The sequence below is a fragment of the Dipodomys merriami genome, unplaced genomic scaffold (genome assembly GCF_024711535.1).
Source record: "Dipodomys merriami isolate MVZ:Mamm:240054 unplaced genomic scaffold, mDipMer1.0.p SCAF_201, whole genome shotgun sequence".
NCBI classification, from domain to species: Eukaryota; Metazoa; Chordata; class Mammalia; order Rodentia; family Heteromyidae; genus Dipodomys; species Dipodomys merriami.
In genome coordinates, this window is record NW_027203394.1 from 1819733 (window position 1) to 1839736 (window position 20004).

Here is a 20004-nt window from a genome sequence, read left to right on the forward strand (position 1 = left end):
AGGGAATTGGGCAGAGGATTGAAGAAATATACTACTGAATATTAATTTTTAACAAATTTGGAATGTCTAGAGATACATTGTTGTTTGTTTTCTCTTTGCAGTGAATGACTTAGGAGGTGATTTCAAGGGAGTTGGTAAAGGCTCCTTGGCTGCAGACAAGGTTGTTGAAGAGATACGAAGGAAGGGTGGAAAGGCCGTGCCCAACTATGGTATGCTCTCTAAGAGTGTTTGCAGTGCCGTTCTCATCAGTAAGCAGTTACAGATATGGCTCTTTTCTAAAAGTCTGGTTATTTACGCTTGTTCTCCACTAGGCAGCGTTTGTTTTTGCTTTTGTTTTGTTTTTGTTGGGCCTGGGCGCTGTCCCTCAGCTCTTCAGCTCAAGGCTAGCGCTCTACCGCCTAAGCCACAGTACCACTTCTGTTTTTCTGGTGGTTTATTGGAGGTAAGTCTCATGGACTTTCTTGCCCGGGCTGGCTTTGAACTGTGATCCTCAGATCTCAGCCTCCTGAGTAGCTAGGATGCCCGGCTTGCAGTTGTTGTTGTTTTTTGTTTGTTTCAACCCAAGACAGGCAGTGAGTACAATTCTTCTTGGACACTGTCAGCCCTTCCTTCACTTCTCCCATTTTTCCCCGGTGTCCCTGTCCACAGGTTGCATAGTTTATTTTCCACGTAGTGCATACTAAACACCATGACTGCATGTGTACTTCTTCCTGCCTTCGTTTCCTGACCCCCACTTGTCCTTCCTAGCCTGTGCTCGGACCGAGAGCCTAGAACTGATTTGTGAGGAACAGTAACGCATGTGTGACACTGATTTCTTTTCCCTGCAGACTCGGTGGAAGCTGGAGAGAAGATTGTGAAGACGGCCCTGGATGCATTTGGGAGAATAGGTGAGGGTGGGTCTCACTGGGGCCGGCCCATCACCTGCCACCTTCCGAACGCACCAGTTTACATTTGTTTACTAAGCATAGCACTCTTTCTTGATCATCACAGTATGGATTTGTTTTATAGTTTTATGTATCCTACCTTATTTCCATAAAGAACTTGAGGTGACAGTGTTACAGTTACATGTGTATAACATGCTGAACTTGTTCATTGGCTTTTAAAAATTGTGTTTGCTATGTTTCCTCCCTTATTTTTTATTATTAGAAAGAAAAAAAAAACACCTTTTGGTGATGGTCCTGCGGGTTGAACTCAGGAGCTAGGCACTGTCCCTGAGCTTTTGTATTCAAAGCTAGCATTCTACCACTTGTGCCACAGCACCACTTCCAGCTTTTTGGTAGTTCATTGGAGATAAGAGTCTCATGGACTTGAACTGAGATCTGAGGATCTCAGCCTCCTGAGTAGCTAGGATTACAGGATTAAGCCACTGGTACCATGATATATTCTGTACCTGTTATACTTACTTTTCATGGTGGACATAAAGCTAGTTTCTGAAGGGAATATGAGTTGTAATTAACGTGCTTATGTGACTTGGGTCTTTTTATATTGTAGATGTTGTGGTCAACAATGCAGGGTGAGTATTCTTTTTTCACTTATAGTGTCCTGCATGCAGCTCTTTGTAAGTGTGTATCTCCCTCCTTACTGTGTATGATGTCAATGTTTTAGGATTCTGAGGGACCGCTCCTTCTCCAGGATCAGTGATGAGGACTGGGGTAAGTTGTTTAATGTCTCCGTGAGCATAGCTATCTGCTCTTCTTTTTAGTATTTAAATTATTTTTGTATTAAAAACCTGCTTCTTTCTGCTTTGACTGCTAAGATACATGTTGATGAGCTCTGCATTGGAAATGATGTGTACTTGGACATACCTATTTCTCTAAACATTTAATAAATTTAAAAAATGGTAAATTACTTGGCAGAAATTATGTAAAAGAACTTTTTTTTTTTTCGTTTCTTTTAGTTTTTCTGCTTGGGGCTGCCACCATTTTCTAGCAGTATTCTTTGAAGTAGTCGTCAAAATGCTTACCTGGCTGTGTGATTCTTTTTTCAAGAGTAGAATAGGATGTGGAAGAGACCAAGCAACTTACAATTAAAAACAGCGGAGGTCTGGGGCAAAGTAGGGCAAGATCTAAATGTGAATGTGCCGCCTCTGGGAAAAGGAAGCATTTCCATTCCCCTTACCCTGAAGGAAAGCACCGAGTCTGCACAGCGGTGGCTGTGGTTTATTCTTTGGCCGTCTCTGTTGTTACCTTCATTGGCCATCAGAACCCAAACAGACCAGTGGCCGAGACCGCGGCTGGCTGTGCTGCGGGTGGTGCTGAGGCTGTCCCCAGAAGTCGTCCTGTGTGTGAGGACTTAGCCAACAAGAGCTTTGTGTTTCTTCCTCCCTTTGCTCTACCTGGGTTGGAAAGATGCTGGAAGGATAAGGCTTGCTGACAGGAGCTTGGGTTAGGAGCGGTGGTGTGGCCGTGGCCTGGCCGCAGGGCCCCCTTCTCTGCTCCCCTCCTGTCTCCTCCGCTCCCACCCGTGTCTCGAGTCCCCTTTTACGCATCTTCTGACAACCACAGTTCAGGAATTGACTGGAAGGCATTGTAAAATACAGTCTTGGTGATGAGCTGTGTGGTTTACTATTGTGTTTTAATTGTTAGCATTGAGGGCTGGTGTATATATGTAAAGCTCTTGGTTTATATTAACACACTTTTACATAGAGTATGTATATATTATAATTCAACGTGTGCAGGGTTGATGATAGTCTCACCAAGTATAGGAGTCTTTGAGGTGCGAGTACGGACTACTGACTGTAACGCAGGCAGTTACTCAGAGGGGTGAGCAGGTGTTTGAATGCTGGATATAACATAAACAATAAATAAAGTGGATAAGTAAAGTATTTGTTAACGTTGATTGGAAGATAAGCCTTTTTTTTTTTTTTGGTCGGTCATGGGGCTTGAACTCTGGGCCTGGGCGCTGTCCCTCAGCTCTTCAGCTCAAGGGGAGCCACTTGGACCACAGCCCCACTTCCAGTTTTCTGGTGGTTCAGTGGAGATCAGAGTCTCACGGACTTTCCTGCTCAGGCTGGCTTTGAACCGTGATCCTCAGATCTCAGCCTCCTAAGTAGCTAGGGTGACAGGCGTGAGCCACCGGCGCCCAGCAGATATGCCTAATTTTTGCAAATATGTAATAAAATGAATTTCTTGTTTCAGATATGATTCAGAGAGTTCATTTGCGGGGCTCTTTCCAGGTGACCCGGGCGGCATGGGAACACATGAAGAAGCAGAACTACGGAAGGTGGGAGGCCAGGTGTTCTGTGTGCTCGCTCTGTGCAGAGTGCTAGGAGTGAATGCTTGGTGTGTTCCGTGTGCTCGCTCTGTGCAGAGTGCTAGGTGTGAGTGCTTGGTGTGTTCCGTGTGCTCGCTCTGTGCAATGCTAGGAGCGAATGCTTGATGTGTTCCGTGTGCTCGCTCTGTGCAGAGTGCTAGGAGCGAATGCTTGGTGTGTTCCGTGTGCTCGCTCTGTGCAGTGCTAGGAGCGAATGCTTGGTGTGTTCCGTGTGCTCGCTCTGTGCAGTGCTAGGTGTGAATGCTTGGTGTGTTCCGTGTGCTCGCTCTGTGCACAGTGCTAGGCGTGAGTGCTTGGTGTGTTCCGTGTGCTCGCTCTGTGCACAGTGCTAGGTGTGAATGCTTGGTGTGTTCCGTGTGCTCGCTCTGTGCACAGTGCTAGGTGTGAGTGCTTGGTGTGTTCCGTGTGCTCGCTCTGTGCACAGTGCTAGGCGTGAGTGCTTGGTGTGTTCCGTGTGCTCGCTCTGTGCAGAGTGCTAGGAGTGAATGCTTGGTGTGTTCCGTGTGCTCGCTCTGTGCACAGTGCTAGGCGTGAATGCTTGGTGTGTTCCGTGTGCTCGCTCTGTGCAGTGCTAGGCGTGAGTGCTTGGTGTGTTCCGTGTGCTCGCTCTGTGCAGTGCTAGGAGCGAATGCTTGGTGTGTTCCGTGTGCTCGCTCTGTGCAGTGCTAGGTGTGAGTGCTTGGTGTGTTCTGTGTGCTCGCTCTGTGCAGTGCTAGGCGCGAGTGCTTGGTGTGTTCCGTGTGCTCGCTCTGTGCAGTGCTAGGAGCGAATGCTTGGTGTGTTCCGTGTGCTCGCTCTGTGCAGTGCTAGGCGTGAGTGCTTGGTGTGTTCCGTGTGCTCGCTCTGTGCACAGTGCTAGGTGTGAGTGCTTGGTGTGTTCCGTGTGCTCGCTCTGTGCAGTGCTAGGCGTGAGTGCTTGGTGTGTTCCGTGTGCTCGCTCTGTGCAGTGCTAGGTGTGAATGCTTGGTGTGTTCCGTGTGCTCGCTCTGTGCACAGTGCTAGGTGTGAGTGCTTGGTGTGTTCCGTGTGCTCGCTCTGTGCACAGTGCTAGGTGTGAGTGCTTGGTGTGTTCCGTGTGCTCGCTCTGTGCAGTGCTAGGCGCGAGTGCTTGGTGTGTTCCGTGTGCTCGCTCTGTGCAGTGCTAGGAGCGAATGCTTGGTGTGTTCCGTGTGCTCGCTCTGTGCAGTGCTAGGTGTGAATGCTTGGTGTGTTCCGTGTGCTCGCTCTGTGCAGTGCTAGGCGTGAATGCTTGGTGTGTTCCGTGTGCTCGCTCTGTGCAGTGCTAGGCGCGAGTGCTTGGTGTGTTCCGTGTGCTCGCTCTGTGCAGTGCTAGGTGTGAGTGCTTGGTGTGTTCCGTGTGCTCGCTCTGTGCAGTGCTAGGTGTGAGTGCTTGGTGTGTTCCGTGTGCTCGCTCTGTGCACAGTGCTAGGCGTGAATGCTTGGTGTGTTCCGTGTGCTCGCTCTGTGCACAGTGCTAGGCGTGAATGCTTTGTGTGTTCCGTGTGCTCGCTCTGTGCACAGTGCTAGGCGTGAGTGCTTGGTGTGTTCTGTGTGCTCGCTCTGTGCACAGTGCTAGGCGTGAATGCTTGGTGTGTTCCGTGTGCTCGCTCTGTGCACAGTGCTGGGTGTGAGTGCTTGGTGTGTTCCGTGTGCTCGCTCTGTGCAGTGCTAGGCGCGAGTGCTTGGTGTGTTCCGTGTGCTCGCTCTGTGCAGTGCTAGGCGCGAGTGCTTAGTGTGGGGATGCCCCTTAGCTGTGTGTAGGCCTCGCACACACTTACTCTGTGTGTACGCGTGATGAGCCACGCCCCACCCTCAGTCATATTTTTCACAGACTGAGGCGAGTAATTGCATTCTTAGTCTTTTCTAATAATGATAAAATAATTGTGCATATAAACTGTAATGTGTGTGAAATAAAATACATATTAATTATAGAAAGTAATGTGTTTTTAGAGTAGTTTTTGCTGGGAAGGTGGCTCAGTAGTAGAGCGCTTGCCTTGCATGCATGAGGTCCTGGGTTTGATTTCTCAGCACCACATAAGCAAAAAAGAAAAAAGCCGGAAGTGGCGCTGTGGCTCAAGTGGTAGAGCGCTCGCCTTGAACTGAAGAGCTGAGGGACAGCGCCCAGGCCCAGAGTTCAGGCCCCACAACCGGACGCCCCCCCCAAAAAAAAAAATTGGGAGGACAGATTTCATGGAATTCTCTTACCCGCTGTTTTTGTTAAACCACCGTGTGTGTGTTACACATGGTGAACCAGTATTGATGGTTACTGAGATGTGTGTAAGATGCATTGCTTTAATGAGATGGTCAGTGTAACCAGAACGGGCAGTAGCAAGGTGAGGAGCACAGGAAATAGAACAGCTTGATCTGATACTTTGTGCTGAAAGTTTAACTTAGGTGTTACTTGTTTATGTTCCTTGTAGATACTGAATATGTGATCTTTAAATTGGTTCCGCTCTGGCGGGGATTCTTTTTACATAGAGGTTATTTCAGCCAGCCCTACTGTGGGTGTAGGAGTGCCGACCGAGCGCTAGGACAGGGCCTCCAGTGGCTCTGACAAGTGGGCGGAACGTGGGCTTGTGCTGGTGATGCTCTCAGAGCACACGAAGGGGCTGCTGTGGTGTGTTTCTTTCAGGATCATTATGACTTCGTCAGCTTCAGGAATATATGGCAACTTTGGACAAGCAAATTACAGTGCTGCTAAGCTGGGCATCCTGGGCTTGGCAAATACGCTTGCGATTGAAGGGAAGAAGAGCAACATCCACTGTAACACCATTGCCCCTAACGCCGGGTCCCGCATGACTCAGACGGTCTTGCCAGAAGGTAGGGAGCCGTGACTGCTTAGTGCTGCGGCCAGTGTGTGCGCAGTGACCTGCAGAAGTACATACATGGTGGTTCTGTTTTCAGTTTCAGAGCACTGAATGCAATTTGTGATTCTGTAAAAATCAAAAGCACAATGGAAATGCTGAAAAGTAATTAGACCACTGTAAACTTTTATTCTTTTTATCTGCATAGATACACACATGGTTTCCTCCCTCCTCCCTCCCTCCCTCCCTCCCTCCCTTCTTTTTTATTCTTTTTGCTACCGGGGTTGAATTTAGGGTCTCAGACATGAAGAAGGCAGGCCTCACTTGAGCCACGCCCCAGCCTCAATCCATATTTTTCATAGAATGAGGCAAGATAATTGCATTCTTAGTCTTTTATAATAATTATAATTGTGCATATAATTATAAACTGTAATGTGTGTGAAATAAGATACATGTTAATTATAGAAAGTAATGTTATTTAGAGTGGTTTTTGCTTTATGGAAAAATTGGGAAGAGTTTTTATGGACTTTTCTTACCCACTGTTTTTGTTAAAAAGTTGTGTGTGTGTTACAAATGGTGAACCAGTATTGATAGTTACTATTTTTCTTGTTGTTCGTGGGGTCTGAACTCTGGGCCTGGGCATTGTCCCTCAGCTTTCCAGATCTGAGCATTGTCCCTCAGCTTTCCAGATCTGAGCATTGTCCCTCAGCTTTCCAGCTCAAGGCGAGTGTTCTACCACATGAGCCACAGTGCCACTTCCGGCTTTTTCTGCTTATGTGGTGCTGAGGAGTCAAACCCAGGGCCTCATGCATGCAAGGCAAGCGCTCTACCACTGAGCCACCTTCCCAGCCTCTGATAGTTATGATTAGCTGAAGTTAGTAGCTTACACTGGGGTTCATTGGTCGTACAGCTGTCAGATCTTTCGTAAATGTTACCCGGCATTACTGCATCATGCAGAGTACTTCACTGTCCTTTGACGTGCCTGGACTTTTAGCTGCCTCTGGGGTGGAAGGTCATCCCCGCTTTCATTCAGCAATGATTGTGCTATGGTGCAGTTTATTCTTGTGTCTTCTGAGGGACATCTTGGTAGCTTCTGATTTTGGGCAGTTGGGAATTTAGCAGCTATAAATACGTGTGTGTGCACGCGTGTGCATGCATGTGTTTCACTCAAGGCTGGCAATCTGTCAGTTGACCCACTGCTCTGCTTCTGGCTTGGTGGTGGTTAGCTGAAGATGGGAATTGCCTCGGACCGGGTTCTGTCGGGACGACGGAGGACACCTAGGGGAGGAACTGGAATAGGTGGGGAGATGGCAGACAGACAACTCACACACAAGAGGAGTGGATGCTGAGTGCGATTTAATGCAGAGGAGAACAGACTTTTATAGCAAGAGTCTCCATGAGAAAGGGCAAAAGGTTACACAATCTTGCTGCAGGGCTTCATTTTTGGGTGGTCACCAGCTGGTCACCTGATAGGCACTTGTTTCCAGCTTATCTCTAAGAAATACAATGTTTGTCACCAATTAACCATTACCTATTTTTATAGAGGCCTTAACTGTCCCATAAGATCTTTCCTGTTCCTTTTTTAATAGTAAACACCAAGGAGACCTAGATCTAGCAAGTCTCTTAGTAAATAAAAGAGAGTAGCAGGAAATTCTTTCTCCTAAATAGTTATCCCAGCAATTGCCATATATTTTTTCTGTTCTAGCTGGCCTACAGCTTCTTGTAAATCCCTTACAAACAATTCCTTCTGCTGAAGTGACTTTGTGAAACCCCCAATACTTTTATATTTGCTTATGACTTGTCTACTAGCCTCCATAAGAGGGGCTTTCAGGGTAGCACTTAACTCTGGTGAGTTAGTCATATTTTTAAGACACTCATCAGATATTGGAGTCGTCAATACTCTTAAGAAAGAGCTTTGAATAAGGGAACGTTGGCAATGAGTAAGTACAAAGAGCAGTAGAAACAGTAAAAGATTAATAGGCACTCTTACACAGTGAAGAAAAGCAGAAACACATCTTTCCCAGGGGTTTGCCAGCCTTTCCAGGAGGTAGGCCTCTTTGAAGCCCCATTCTCTGAGGTAGACTTCAGCGAAGTCCCAATACTCAGAGATAGGTCTCTGAAGCCCCATTCTCAGGTCTGAAAGCTGGTTTCCCATGCTAGGCAGACTCCACTGGAGTAGGCGTGGCAGGGAATCTCATGGACTTTCCTGCCTGGGCTGGCTTCTATCCTTGAGCTCAGGCGTGAGCCACAGGATGGTTTTTGTGTGGACATAAATTTCAGTTTGTTGGGTGCGTGCTGGTTGGCTATGGCAGAACAGTTACTGTTTAGTTACTTTTGGGTTATTTTGGGTTCCCGCCACCAGAGACTGAGTGGTCTTTGTGCCATGCCCTCAGCGGTGGAAGTGGTCTTGGAGTTGGGGTTTCTCTGACAGGGCCCTCAGGTAACTGGTGGTGGCAATAACTCAGATGCTGGTCACTCTTCCCGACTTTGTTTGTTGTGTGTTTGTTTTCTTTAGGGTGGTGTCTATTCAAATCTTTTGTCCATTTAAGAATGATACTCTATTTGGCCGGGCACCGGGGGCTCAGCCTGTCATCCTAGCCACTCAGGAGGCTGAGTTCTGGGGATCGTGGTTCAAAGCCAGCCTGGGTAGGAAAGTCAGTGAGTTCAGCTTTCTGGACCTGTGATGGTTAATCCACCTGTGATGGCTAATCTTGTCTGCTTGGTTAGAGCGGAAGTGCTTGGAGTAATTTGTAAAGCAGCCTTCTGGACACTTCTGTGAGAAGATTCCAGAGCTTAGATCGTAAGAGCCAGACTTGTTCCATGTTGTGATCATGGGATGGATGCAGATTCGGAGTGGGCTTAGGGGGCTGGGGGCCTGGGAGGAGGCGGGGCCGGGGTCTGATTGGGTTCAGGGCTTGCTTTGGTCCCTGGGGAGGCGGGCCCTGGGGAGGAGGTGGGGCCGGGGTCTGATTGGCTCAGGGCTTGCCTTGGCTTTTCTGGCAGCAGCCGCTGGTTGGTCTTCTGCAGCTCCCTGTACCTGCTCTCACAGCAACACATCTACCTGAAGACCCACCTCACAGTGACACACCTACCTGAAGACCCACCTCACAGTAACACACCTACCTGAAGACCCTCCTCACAGCAACACACTGACCTGAAGACCCTCCTCACAGTAACACACCTACCTGAAGACCCTCCTCACAGTAACACACTGACCTGAAGACCCTCCTCACAGCAACACACTGACCTGAAGACCCTCCTCACAGTAACACACCTACCTGAAGACCCACCTCACAGTAACACACCTACCTGAAGACCCTCCTCACAGTAACACACCGACCTGAAAACCCTCCTCACAGTAACACACTGACCTGAAGACCCTCCTCACAGTAACACACCGACCTGAAGACCCTCCTCACAGTAACACACCGACCTGAAGACCCTCCTCACAGTAACACACCGACCTGAAGACCCTTTGAGTTACTTTCAGACAGTAAATTGCACAAACTTGTACAGTTACTTATTTTAACCTTTCTTGCCTGTGTTTCAGATCTTGTTGAAGCCCTAAAGCCCGACTATGTGGCACCCCTGGTCCTCTGGCTTTGCCATGAGAGTTGTGACGAAAATGGTGGATTATTTGAGGTATTCTGAAATGCCCTGCTTTGTGTGATTAAGTGTGAAAAACCGATTTTAAATGAGTATTTTCCAAATGCCTGCATTTCTAATACTCTATCCCTTAGTATAACTTGTTGTATAGATATTTTGCTTTGCTTTTGAGATAGGGTTTCACTTCATAGCCTACCTGGCTTTCAACGCTCCTGACTCAGCCAGGCATGTGCCACGACACTGTCTAATAGATTCTTTTTTTTTTTCTTTTGCTATGTGGTGCTGAGGAATCGAACCCAGGGCCTCAGGCATGTAAGGCAAGCGCTCTACCACTGAGCCACCTTCCCAGCCCCTGTCTAGTAGATTCTTAAGTACTAGTTTATTGAATCACCAAGAAACAAGTGTCAAGTGGCAGATACCTGTAATCCCAGCTCTTAGGAGATGAAGGCAGGAGGATCCTAAGTTTGAGGCCCAGCTGTTACATCACAAGACCCTGTCTCCAAAAAAAAAAAAAAAAAGGGCTGGGAAGGTGGCTCAGTGGTAGAGTGCTTGCCTTGCAAGCATGAGGCCCTGGGTTCGTTTCCTCAGCACCACATAAACAGAAAAAGCCGGAAGTGGCGCTGTGGCTCCAGTGGTAGAGCGCTAGCCTTGAGCTAAAGAGCTGAGGGACAGTGCCCAGGCCCAGAGTTAATGCCCATGACCAGCAAAAAAAAAAAAAAAAAAAAAAAAAATCTGGGCACTGGAGGCTCACTCCTGTAATCCTAGCTATTCAGGAGGCTGAAATCTGAGGCCAGCCCAGGTAGGACTTTAACCAGCAAAGACTGGAAGCGAAGTGTGGCTCAAACGATAGAGCGCTACCCATGAGTGAAAAAGCTCAGGGACAGTGCCTGAGCCCTGATTTCAAGATCTAGTATTGGTACCAAAAAGGATAAAATAAATGAATGATTAAAATAATGAAAGTAGGTAATGATGTGGATTAGTGTTTTTATTTGAGATAACAGCAGCTTTGTAAATTACATTTTTCCTTAGTTGTCCAAACTTAATCTTCCCAAGTAAGAAAAGGTCTGATTTAATATGTTAAAACCCAGAAAGTCTCTTTGATTTAAGAAACTGTCTGATAAAACAGAAGCACAGAACTTGAGATTTAGAGTTAATTAGGTTAGACTTTGAATTCTTATTCTGGTAATTATTGACTTGCAGGAGTTTTACATGAGCTAACCTTTCTGAGTTTTAGTTTTCTTGGGGCTTGTGTAAGAGATGTTAATCACGCCAAACCCTGAGCATAGAGCCTGGTACACAGCAGCCTCCCCAGGACAGCTCTGAGCATGGGACACGAGTTCTCAGTGTAGCAAGAATTCAGTCTGGGTGTGGCAGATCAGTAGTTACACTTACTATTTATGTTAGTGTTAACATTACTTTTTTTTTTTTTTGGTCGGTCATGGGGCCTGAACTCTTGCCCTGGGTGCTGTCCCTCAGCTCTTCAGCTCAAGGCTAGCGCTCTACCACTTGAGCCACAGCGCCACTTCCAGCTTTTTCTGTTTATGTGGTGCTGAGGAATTGAACCCAGGGCCTCATGCATGTGAGACAAGCACTCTACCACTGAGCTACTTGCCCAACTCCAACATTGAACTTTTGAAAAAATAAACATTAGTTTTACCACTTTACAAAGCCTTAAATTTTTGTTATAAAAACAAGATCCACCCATAGTCACACCATCCAGTGAAATCCACTGTTCACTATACAAAGTCTTTTTACACTTTTACAGCCAATTTATGTATTTCTGCTTACTTGTGTTTGATCTTTTTGTTGTCGCTTAATATGTCATACTCCAGACGTTTTCTCCATTTCTGATCCTTTATCATAAGGATAGACCTGCTAGCCGGGAGCTGGTGGCTCACGCCTGTAATCCTAGCTACTCAGGAGGCTGAGATCTGAGGATTGCGGTTCAAAGCCAGCCCGGGCAGGAAAGATTGTGAGACTCCTATCTCTAATAAACCACCAGAAAACTGGAAGTGGCGCTGTAGCTCAAGTGGTAGAGCACTCGCCTTGAGCTGAAGAGCTGAGGGACAGCGCCCAGGCCCAGAGTTCAAGCCCCATGACCGACAAAAAAAAAAAAAAAAAAAGGATAGACCTGCTACGTGCAGAAGTTCACATAGTACTGTCCCTGTGAAGTATGCGTATCCATAGGATACTGCTTTGTTGTGTACATGTGGACGTGGATTTAGGGAGGCCAGGCGTCTCCGCGGCATTGCACAGCGCTGCTCTGCAGAACTTGGCGTAGGTGTCCTTGTTGCTCCTCCCTACTGCATTGTGCTGGTCTGAGGTGTGGGCAGGCAGAGCCGTGGGCCCAGCCCCTGCTGCTTCCCACAGTCCCAGAAGGACGGCTGTGGGGTTTTGAATTTTAATAATTCTGTTGATGACTTTTTAAAATGATACATTTTCTCTCCTCTTTCCACTAGGTTGGAGCAGGATGGATTGGAAAATGTAAGTCTCCATTGGGGTTTTGTTTTACCATAGGTTATTCTTCTATCTTTAAACCTGTACCTCCTTATTACTGGATAATAAGGGTCTTGTGGATGCCCAGTCACCAGATGCAGTGTGTGTGTGCATGCACATGTGCGCACGCACACACACTCCTCACCCTTGAACAGTGGTAGAACAGCAGGTTTCTAAAACACGCCATTTCCTTTTCAAAGCCTATCTTCCTCCTACAGGAAGTTTCTGACCAGTACCTGTTCATTCTTAACTGGCCCTTCTAGAGTCTCTCTCTATGTTGATATTTACCTTCCAATGACTCTGGTGTCCCACATGCCTATTTTTGCTGTTTCCCTGGAGAAGTGAGTAAGAGGAAGAGCTGTTTCTGAAAAGAAGCAAGGTCCTACCCTAGACAGCATAGCAGGCAAGGTGTCTACTTTGTAGCTCGCTCACGAGTCAGCAGGAGACATTAAGGCTGGGAGCGTGGTGGGTCAGAGAGGCAGGTGACTAGGAGACAGGCCCTCTCTCCAGGAGGTGTGCATTTAGCTCCAACACCATGGTGAGCGCCACAGTTGATAGCTGCTTTGAAGCAGTAAAAAGTTTATGTCAGCTTGTTTTCAGTTGGCTGCTGGCTATCAAAGTTAATCACACAAGCAGTTGTTTAAAAGTTGTTATCAAGCCAGGTGCTGGTGGCTCCCGCCTGCCATCCTAGCTACTCAGGAGGCTGAGATCTGAGGATCACGGTTCAAAGCCAGCCCCAGCAGGAAAGTTCCGAGACTCTTATCTCCAATAAACTACTAGAAAACTGGAAGTGGTGCTGTGGCTCAAGCAGTAGAGCGCTTGCCTTGAGCTGAAGAGCTGAGGGACAGCGTCTAAGCCCATAGAAAAAAAACCAAAAAACAACAAAAAAAACCCCACAAAAAGTTGCTATCACTGGAGGATTCTGTATCTACTGTAGAGCATCAGTATTTTTAGGATTAATGACTGTTTCTTCGGTTGTTAAGGGGCACGTATTCTTCTAGTGTTTACTTATCTAAGATAGGAATGTAGGGATTGTAATAAAAGCTATATCTGGTCCTATAGTAAGAAAGATGTAGAAGGAGGCATTATTGTCAAACTCCTGTCTGGCCATTAAGTTTAAAATAAGGTTACTAGAGATTACATAAAACAAAAAATTTTCCTAATGAAACTAAGAAGCAGTAGTAATTTTTTTTGTGTGACTCTGTAGTATGGCCATCTTCTGAATGGGCAGACCAAAGGAAGGGGCAAAGGGCATTACCCTGCTACTCGGTGCACTACTGTCTTGTTGACGGAATTGTTCTCAGTTTGCTACTCATTAATCTTTGTCCTAGAAACCTTTACTCAGTGATCTCTGGTCATGAGGGGTCAGCCTTTTGGTGATTATTAAATTAACTCAACCTTTCAGATTCCGCATCATGTTCTTCCTTAGTATCACCTAGCATAGTCAGAAGAGAAGATTTCCCTTTAGCTTCAAACATTTTTCTTGAAAAAACAAACACTTGGCTGGGTGCCAGTGGCTCATGCCTATAATCCTAGCTATTCAGGAGGCTGAGATCTGAGGATCACAGTTCAAAGCCAGCCTGGGCAGCAAAGTCTGTGAGATTCTTATCTCCAGTTGACCATGATAAATCTGGAAGAGGCTCTGTGGCTCAAAGTTGTAGTGTAAATATTGAACAAAAAGTTTCAGGGACAGTGCCCCGGCCCAGGGATCAAGCCCCACAATGACAGGAAAAACAAAAAGAGTCTTCTAATAGCTTCTGTTTGCTTATTTTAGGAAAAATGTCTTTTAAAGTTTGTGGTAAACCCTTCTAGGTTGGAATCCTTTTCCTTTTCCTTGTGGCTCAACAGTTAATGGGCTCTTAGGCCTCTGGGTCCTGTGGTCTTCCTTCTTGACCCGCAGCTCTGTTTCTGTGATTAGTGCGCTGGGAGCGGACCCTTGGAGCCATTGTAAGGCAGAGGAACCAGCCCATGACCCCCGAGGCCGTGAGGACCCACTGGGAGAAGATCTGCGACTTCCGAGAGGCCAGCAAGCCTCAGAGTGTCCAAGGTGCCAGCTGCGGGAATCTCCCCCTGCCCCCACTCCCCCATCTTAGCTGGGGTGACTTAGAGCCTCCTCATCTGCAGTGTCTTCTGCTCAAGTAAATTTTAGAACTTCCTTACTCGGCACTGCCAGCGTTTCAGTTTGTGTTTTGGGCTGTGTGACTTGGGGTGTGGTACTCGGTGTTTGTTCCTTGGGGCTAAATGAACGTGTTCTCCAGCTGATGTAAGGTAAGCTCCTCTGAGGCAGGCTCCTTGTTTCTTTCCCGGGGATGGAACCCTCTGTCTCCGTGTCCCAGCCAGTGTAGTTCTTGTATGTTTGGTGTCTGCATGGTGTGGAAAGACATACCTGCAGGAGTAGGTACCAAATACAGTTCATAGTAGATTGTTCTAGTATCGCTTAGTTTGCAAACTGTTTTGAGAAAGACCAGGAGTCAGGGTCATTTTATACAAAGACATCAGTCTTCTTAGTAATTTTGCACTTAAAACACTGTAGAGGCCCGGCATTGGTGGCTTACAGAGTAAAGATACAGCTAATATTCGAAGCATAGTTTAAAAAAAAATCCTGTTTTCTGTAGTTTTGACTTTCCAGTGTTTTCATTTTACCAATGATGGAACTAAATCCCAGAAAATCAAAACTAGCCAGCTGTGTGTCCCTGAGTTTAAGCGATTGGCTTGTCAGAGGTGCTGTCTTTTTGGGTGGGCTGTGCACAGGAGTCCTGTCGCTGTTGCTTTCTGGAGGGATGGTGTCTGGTCATCTCATACTCATGACTGGTCAGTTTTGTTGTGGTCAGGAGTGGGTTCCAGAGCCTCCAGAGTAGCTTATAACCTGTGTAGAATCTACAAGCCTCCTTTTAGACTGCAGAACAATAGCTTCCAAAGTTACTGGACATTGTTACTATTTTCCTTTCTGTCTGTGGAATAATTCTAGTATTGTCCTCGCAACTATTACTTCTTCCTGGGATGGGGTGATGCTGGCGAGAGAAGGGAAAGCAGTGTCCTCTCAACCAGACACAGGTTGCATATTCATACAAAAGTGTAAAGAGGTGTAAAACAGTTCAGGGCTGGGCGCCGGTCACGCCTGTCATCCCAGCTACTCAGGAGGCTGAGATCTGAGGATCACTGTTCAAAGCCAGCCTGGGCAGGAAAGTCTGTGAGACTCTTATCTCCCATGAACCACCAAAAAACCTGAAGTGGTGCTGTGGTTCAAGTGGTAGAACACTCACCTTGAGCTGAAGAGCTGAGGGACAGCACCCAGGCACAGAGCTCAAGACCCACGACAAAAAAAAAAAAAAAAAAATCTCAGAGGTCTTGAAAAGCTGAGTCCCTTTGGAACCAGATTTTTGGGGAAGAGTGTTAGATGGTCTCTCATTTTCCATCCAAGAGATCTAGTTTTTATCTGCTCCAAGGTATTTCACATTCAGTTCAGGAGCCATGTTGAACATGTATAGCAGCTGTTATGTAGCATTTGGTAGCTTCCTTGAGTCGCATTTTAAACAAAGCTTTTTTTCCCTTTCCCTGAACTGTAGAATCAACAAGCGGCATTATTGAAGTTTTACATAGAGTAGACTCAGGAGGAGGAATTTCAACAAACCATACCAGTCATTCAACACCGTCCACAGCCTCGTCTGGAATTGTAAGTGTGGAGAAGCAGAGTGCTTTTGTCTTTTCTGGAAACCTGGCCTCCCTCCCTCCCCCTCCTCTCTTTCCTTCTGGATACGCTCACTCTTTTATTCCCTGATTTGTCTATGAAGAGATTTAGTAGTGTTTATTCAGAAACCAGTTGTGACTGACTTTAGGGTGATGTGCAGGGATGTATGACCGTGGAGGCACTGAGGAGGTGACTTGAGTGAGTTCTGAAGACAGCCAAGACAGCTTTAGTCTTGATCTTAGATTTCTCTCGACTGTGCTGGCTCTCCTTAGCCTGATGAAGGGCTATCTGGAGAAGGGATGAGGACCGTTGGGTGGGTTCTGAGGTTCCTCCTGGTGTCTGAGTAGGTGTAAGAAAATGGAAGGTGTCTGCCTTTGGTTTTCTGGGTGAGTAGGAGGAGGTGCTTGTCAGCCTTTCTGTACTTTTCCGGGGGACTCTGCCTGATAGACAGGCTCTCTTTGGGGAATAATGGATCCAGTCGGTGACTTTAGCTTCCACCTCACCTCCCCAGGAGTGTGTGGATATCAATTCAGGGAGGTGCTGAATGGAAGAGGAGGTCACCACGCTGTTACCTGTTCTTGGTCTCTGTGCATGCTTCTGTGTCCTGTCCTGATGTGTTATTCTGTCTATAAATACCTCTGTGCCTCTTCAAGGCTGCCTTTGACCTGACGGAGCAGAGGTGAGCTCTGTGGACGTGGGGCGGGCCCTGCAGGAAGACCTACTTCTACTGCTGTGATGGTGGCCATTTTCTCTACCTAGCTTTACCTCCTTTTTCTCTTCACCCACTTCAGCCCTTGTCTACTTTTACTCCTTCACTGACATTTTGTGTCAGTAAAAACTTAGAAATGCAAGCATTTGAAAATACTTTCTTGAGCACACTGTATATTCTGAATATAGCATGAGTGACCCTTTTCTTCAGCATGGTTGACAACTGTCTGTGATCATTATTGACAATCCTCTTTCCATCACTGTTTTTCTAACTTTTTAGAAAAGGACTTTGATTTTAGAGATTCTTATTCTCTTTTATTTGACTTCCGTCAGTGCACAGCTTCAGCTTACTGTGTTTTAGAAACTCCCAACATGGCTGCAAAGAAGAAGCTTCTAGTGTGTCAGAAATACTAATAGAATTATAGTTGCAGCTATGTGAAATTGGTTGGTTTACTGTTTCCCACTTGTGTCTGATGAGAAATACACAAAAATACCAAGACCTGTCATTTGGTAAATTAGATTCTGGTGTTTTGTGACCCCAGGGAGTCATAAAGAGAAAGAAAATTGGGAATCTAAGGTGTTTTTTTTTTCAATAGTCCTGGGGCTTGAACTCAGGGTCTGGGCGCTGTCTCTGAGCTCAAGGCTAGTGCTCTACCACTTGAGCCACAGCACCACTTCTGATTTCTGTTTATGTGATACTGAGAAATCAAACCCAGGGCTTCAAGCATGCTAGGCAAGCATTGTACCACTGAGCCACCTTCCCAGCCCGGGAATCAAATGTTTAATCTCAGTTTGATTGGGATTTTACTTTGTAATCGGGGCCAGTGACTGTTTGGTGAGGGTCACGTAGCAGACACTTTTGGGGCTATCACTGTGTTGTCATGCTGCTGGTTCTCCTTTGGTGCTGGGAAGTGAACCTGTAATGCTAAGCACAAACTCATGCTCTGCTACTGTTTCTCCTTCTGTAACCGTCTTTCAAAAATGTAAAGTGCTTCACTAGCTTCTGTCCCTTCTTTTCTGACCTTGGCTTTGTGATAAAAGTGATTAAAACCTTGGAAACTCTTGAAACCTAGGATGGGCTTTATACAGTAAGTAGAGCATATCATGACTCAGTTGAAAGAAATGTATTATCCAGTTGCAGACGGCCCTTCCTAAAGGAGGTTCAGGTCAGGAGAGTCTAGTTGACAAGTGTTTGAGGAGCAGAGGTTTGCTAATCTGTTGGCGGTGAGTTCTATATCGCAATGCACGGTTCCTAAAGGTTCACTACATTTTGAATTTGGGGGTAGCTAATAGTTGCTGAGTTAACAGGACTTTCCATCATCTAAGGTAGGAAAGCTGAAAAAACAAACTGTAGCAAGAAGCAAGCAAAGACTATTTGTTATTGAAAACTATTCTAGATGTCTGTTTAAAAAACCACCAAAAAATTATGTTCTATCACTGATGTTCTAGTCACATCTTTAAAAAAAAACAACACAATTTTACTGTTGCTATTAAGGGGTTGGACAGAGGGGTTACCACATCATAAGACAGGCAATGAGCCCCCCTTCCCCCCCTCCAGAGGGGTTACCACATCGTAAGACACGCAGTGAGCCCCCCTTCCTCCCCTCCAGAGGGGTTACCACATCGTAAGACAGAGCCCCCCCTTCCCCCCCTCCAGAGGGGTTACCACATCGTAAGACAGGCAATGAGCCCCCCTTCCTCCCCTCCAGAGGGGTTACCACATCGTAAGACAGAGCCCCCCTTCCCCCCCTCCAGAGGGGTTACCACATCGTAAGACAGGCAATGAGCCCCCCTTCCTCCCCTCCAGAGGGGTTACCACATCGTAAGACAGAGCCCCCCTTCCCCCCCTCCAGAGGGGTTACCACATCGTAAGACAGGCAGTGAGTTCCCCCCCTTTTGGACACGGTCACCTCTTCCTTTGCTTTTCTCTGGCTCTCCCCTCCCACCCCTGCCCACATCTAGGCACAACTATGTAAACAGTTAATATTCTGACAACAATATCAATGAGAAAATCATGTCTTACAACTTGTTACAGGACAGCGCTATTGGCTATAAACTCCCTTCTTTTTCCACCTCGTACACCCAACTGGACACTATCATGTATGCCCTTGGCGTGGGGGCGTCAGTCAGAGACCCGAAGGATCTGAAGTTTGTTTACGAGGGGAGCTCCGACTTCTCCTGTCTGCCCACCTTTGGTGTTATTGTAGCTCAGAAGTCTTTGATGGATGGAGCGCTGGCCGAGGTGCCTGGGCTTTCAATCAACCTTATGAAGGTATGTCTAATACAGAACTTCTACTTCTCTACATGCTGATAGATGTCACACCTTACCTGTGTGTATGTTGTGGATAGGTTCATCTACATGTGTACAATTTTAATGTAGTTTGCAGTGGTTGGTTCTAGAATAGAGAGCAAGCACATCATCTGATTTTTTAATTTTAAGAATAACAGTGGGAGTTAAAGTGCTAGCCCAAATCCGGTAGTTCTGTGCAGTTCCACAAGCCAGACAAAATGTTGTTGATCCTTTCTCTGCCAGGTCCTGCTGTTTGGCCAAGGTCAGTAGATTCTCTCGGCTTTAGTCTCCGTACCTGTAGGGAGCGTGTGGGGACGAGAGAAGAAGGCCCTCCGGGTGGCAGCCAGTAGAGCTGCAGAGGAGCGAAGGGTGACTCGGTCCCTGGGTGACACACAGATCAACACGGAGCCAAGGAGTGGCATGACCAGCCGTGTTCACTGCGGTCCAGCCGTGGTGTGAGACTCAGTCTGGCCAGAGTGTTACGGCAGCCAGACCGCAATGCTGGGAAGCCACCCTCCAGTCTGTCACGGCCACTCACATCCAAGAGCTAGATGTGAGGAGGCAGGGGACAATGGAGGACAGCTGACCACACACACCAGAAGAGAGTTCAGGTCCTGCCCTGTTCAGAGGTTGAGGAGTTGGGCAAGAGTTACCAAAAGACTCAGACGTGTAACCCGAGCACTGTGAAGGGAGCCCCAGGAATGTGGTGTTTGACAAGCCAAGTGAGTGAAATAGTCCCATCAGTCAGGAAGGAGCCAGGGCTTCTTAGTGTGTGCTGGTCCTGAGACTTGAACTGAGGGTTTGTACTTTTTTTTAACATGTTTTTTATTGTAACAATACTGTACAGAGGGGTTACAGTTGCACGAGTAGGGTAATGAGGACGTTTCCTATCGAGCATTGTTACTTGGGTTTGTACTCTTGCTCACAAGCAAGTACACCATTTTTGCTCACAGTTTGTGTTCTTCCACTTGAGCCATGCCTCCACTCCCAGTTTTTTGCTGGCTAATTGGAGGAGGGTTTGTTTTGTTCTTGGCCAGGGCTGGCTTTGAACTTCAGTCTTCAGATCTCAGCCTCCTGAGTAGCTAGGATTACGATGTGAACCACCAGCGCCTGATAGGAACGAGTAATTGTAAGAGGGT

At 46.9% G+C, this 20004-nt stretch overlaps 1 protein-coding gene across 1 annotated transcript in view; it reads left to right on the forward strand.

Annotated features, from left to right (window-relative positions):
- Positions 1–20004, forward strand: part of Hsd17b4 (hydroxysteroid 17-beta dehydrogenase 4) — a 56746-nt gene that overhangs the window by 8542 nt on the left and 28200 nt on the right. Inside the window, exons 3-13 of the mRNA XM_070031539.1 lie at positions 102–209; positions 828–887; positions 1492–1513; positions 1606–1652; positions 3138–3222; positions 5906–6093; positions 9628–9719; positions 12143–12167; positions 14098–14226; positions 15746–15852; positions 18611–18847. Of these exons, the coding sequence (XP_069887640.1) occupies positions 102–209; positions 828–887; positions 1492–1513; positions 1606–1652; positions 3138–3222; positions 5906–6093; positions 9628–9719; positions 12143–12167; positions 14098–14226; positions 15746–15852; positions 18611–18847 (1100 nt within the window). The remainder of the gene's footprint in view (positions 1–101; positions 210–827; positions 888–1491; positions 1514–1605; positions 1653–3137; positions 3223–5905; positions 6094–9627; positions 9720–12142; positions 12168–14097; positions 14227–15745; positions 15853–18610; positions 18848–20004) is intronic.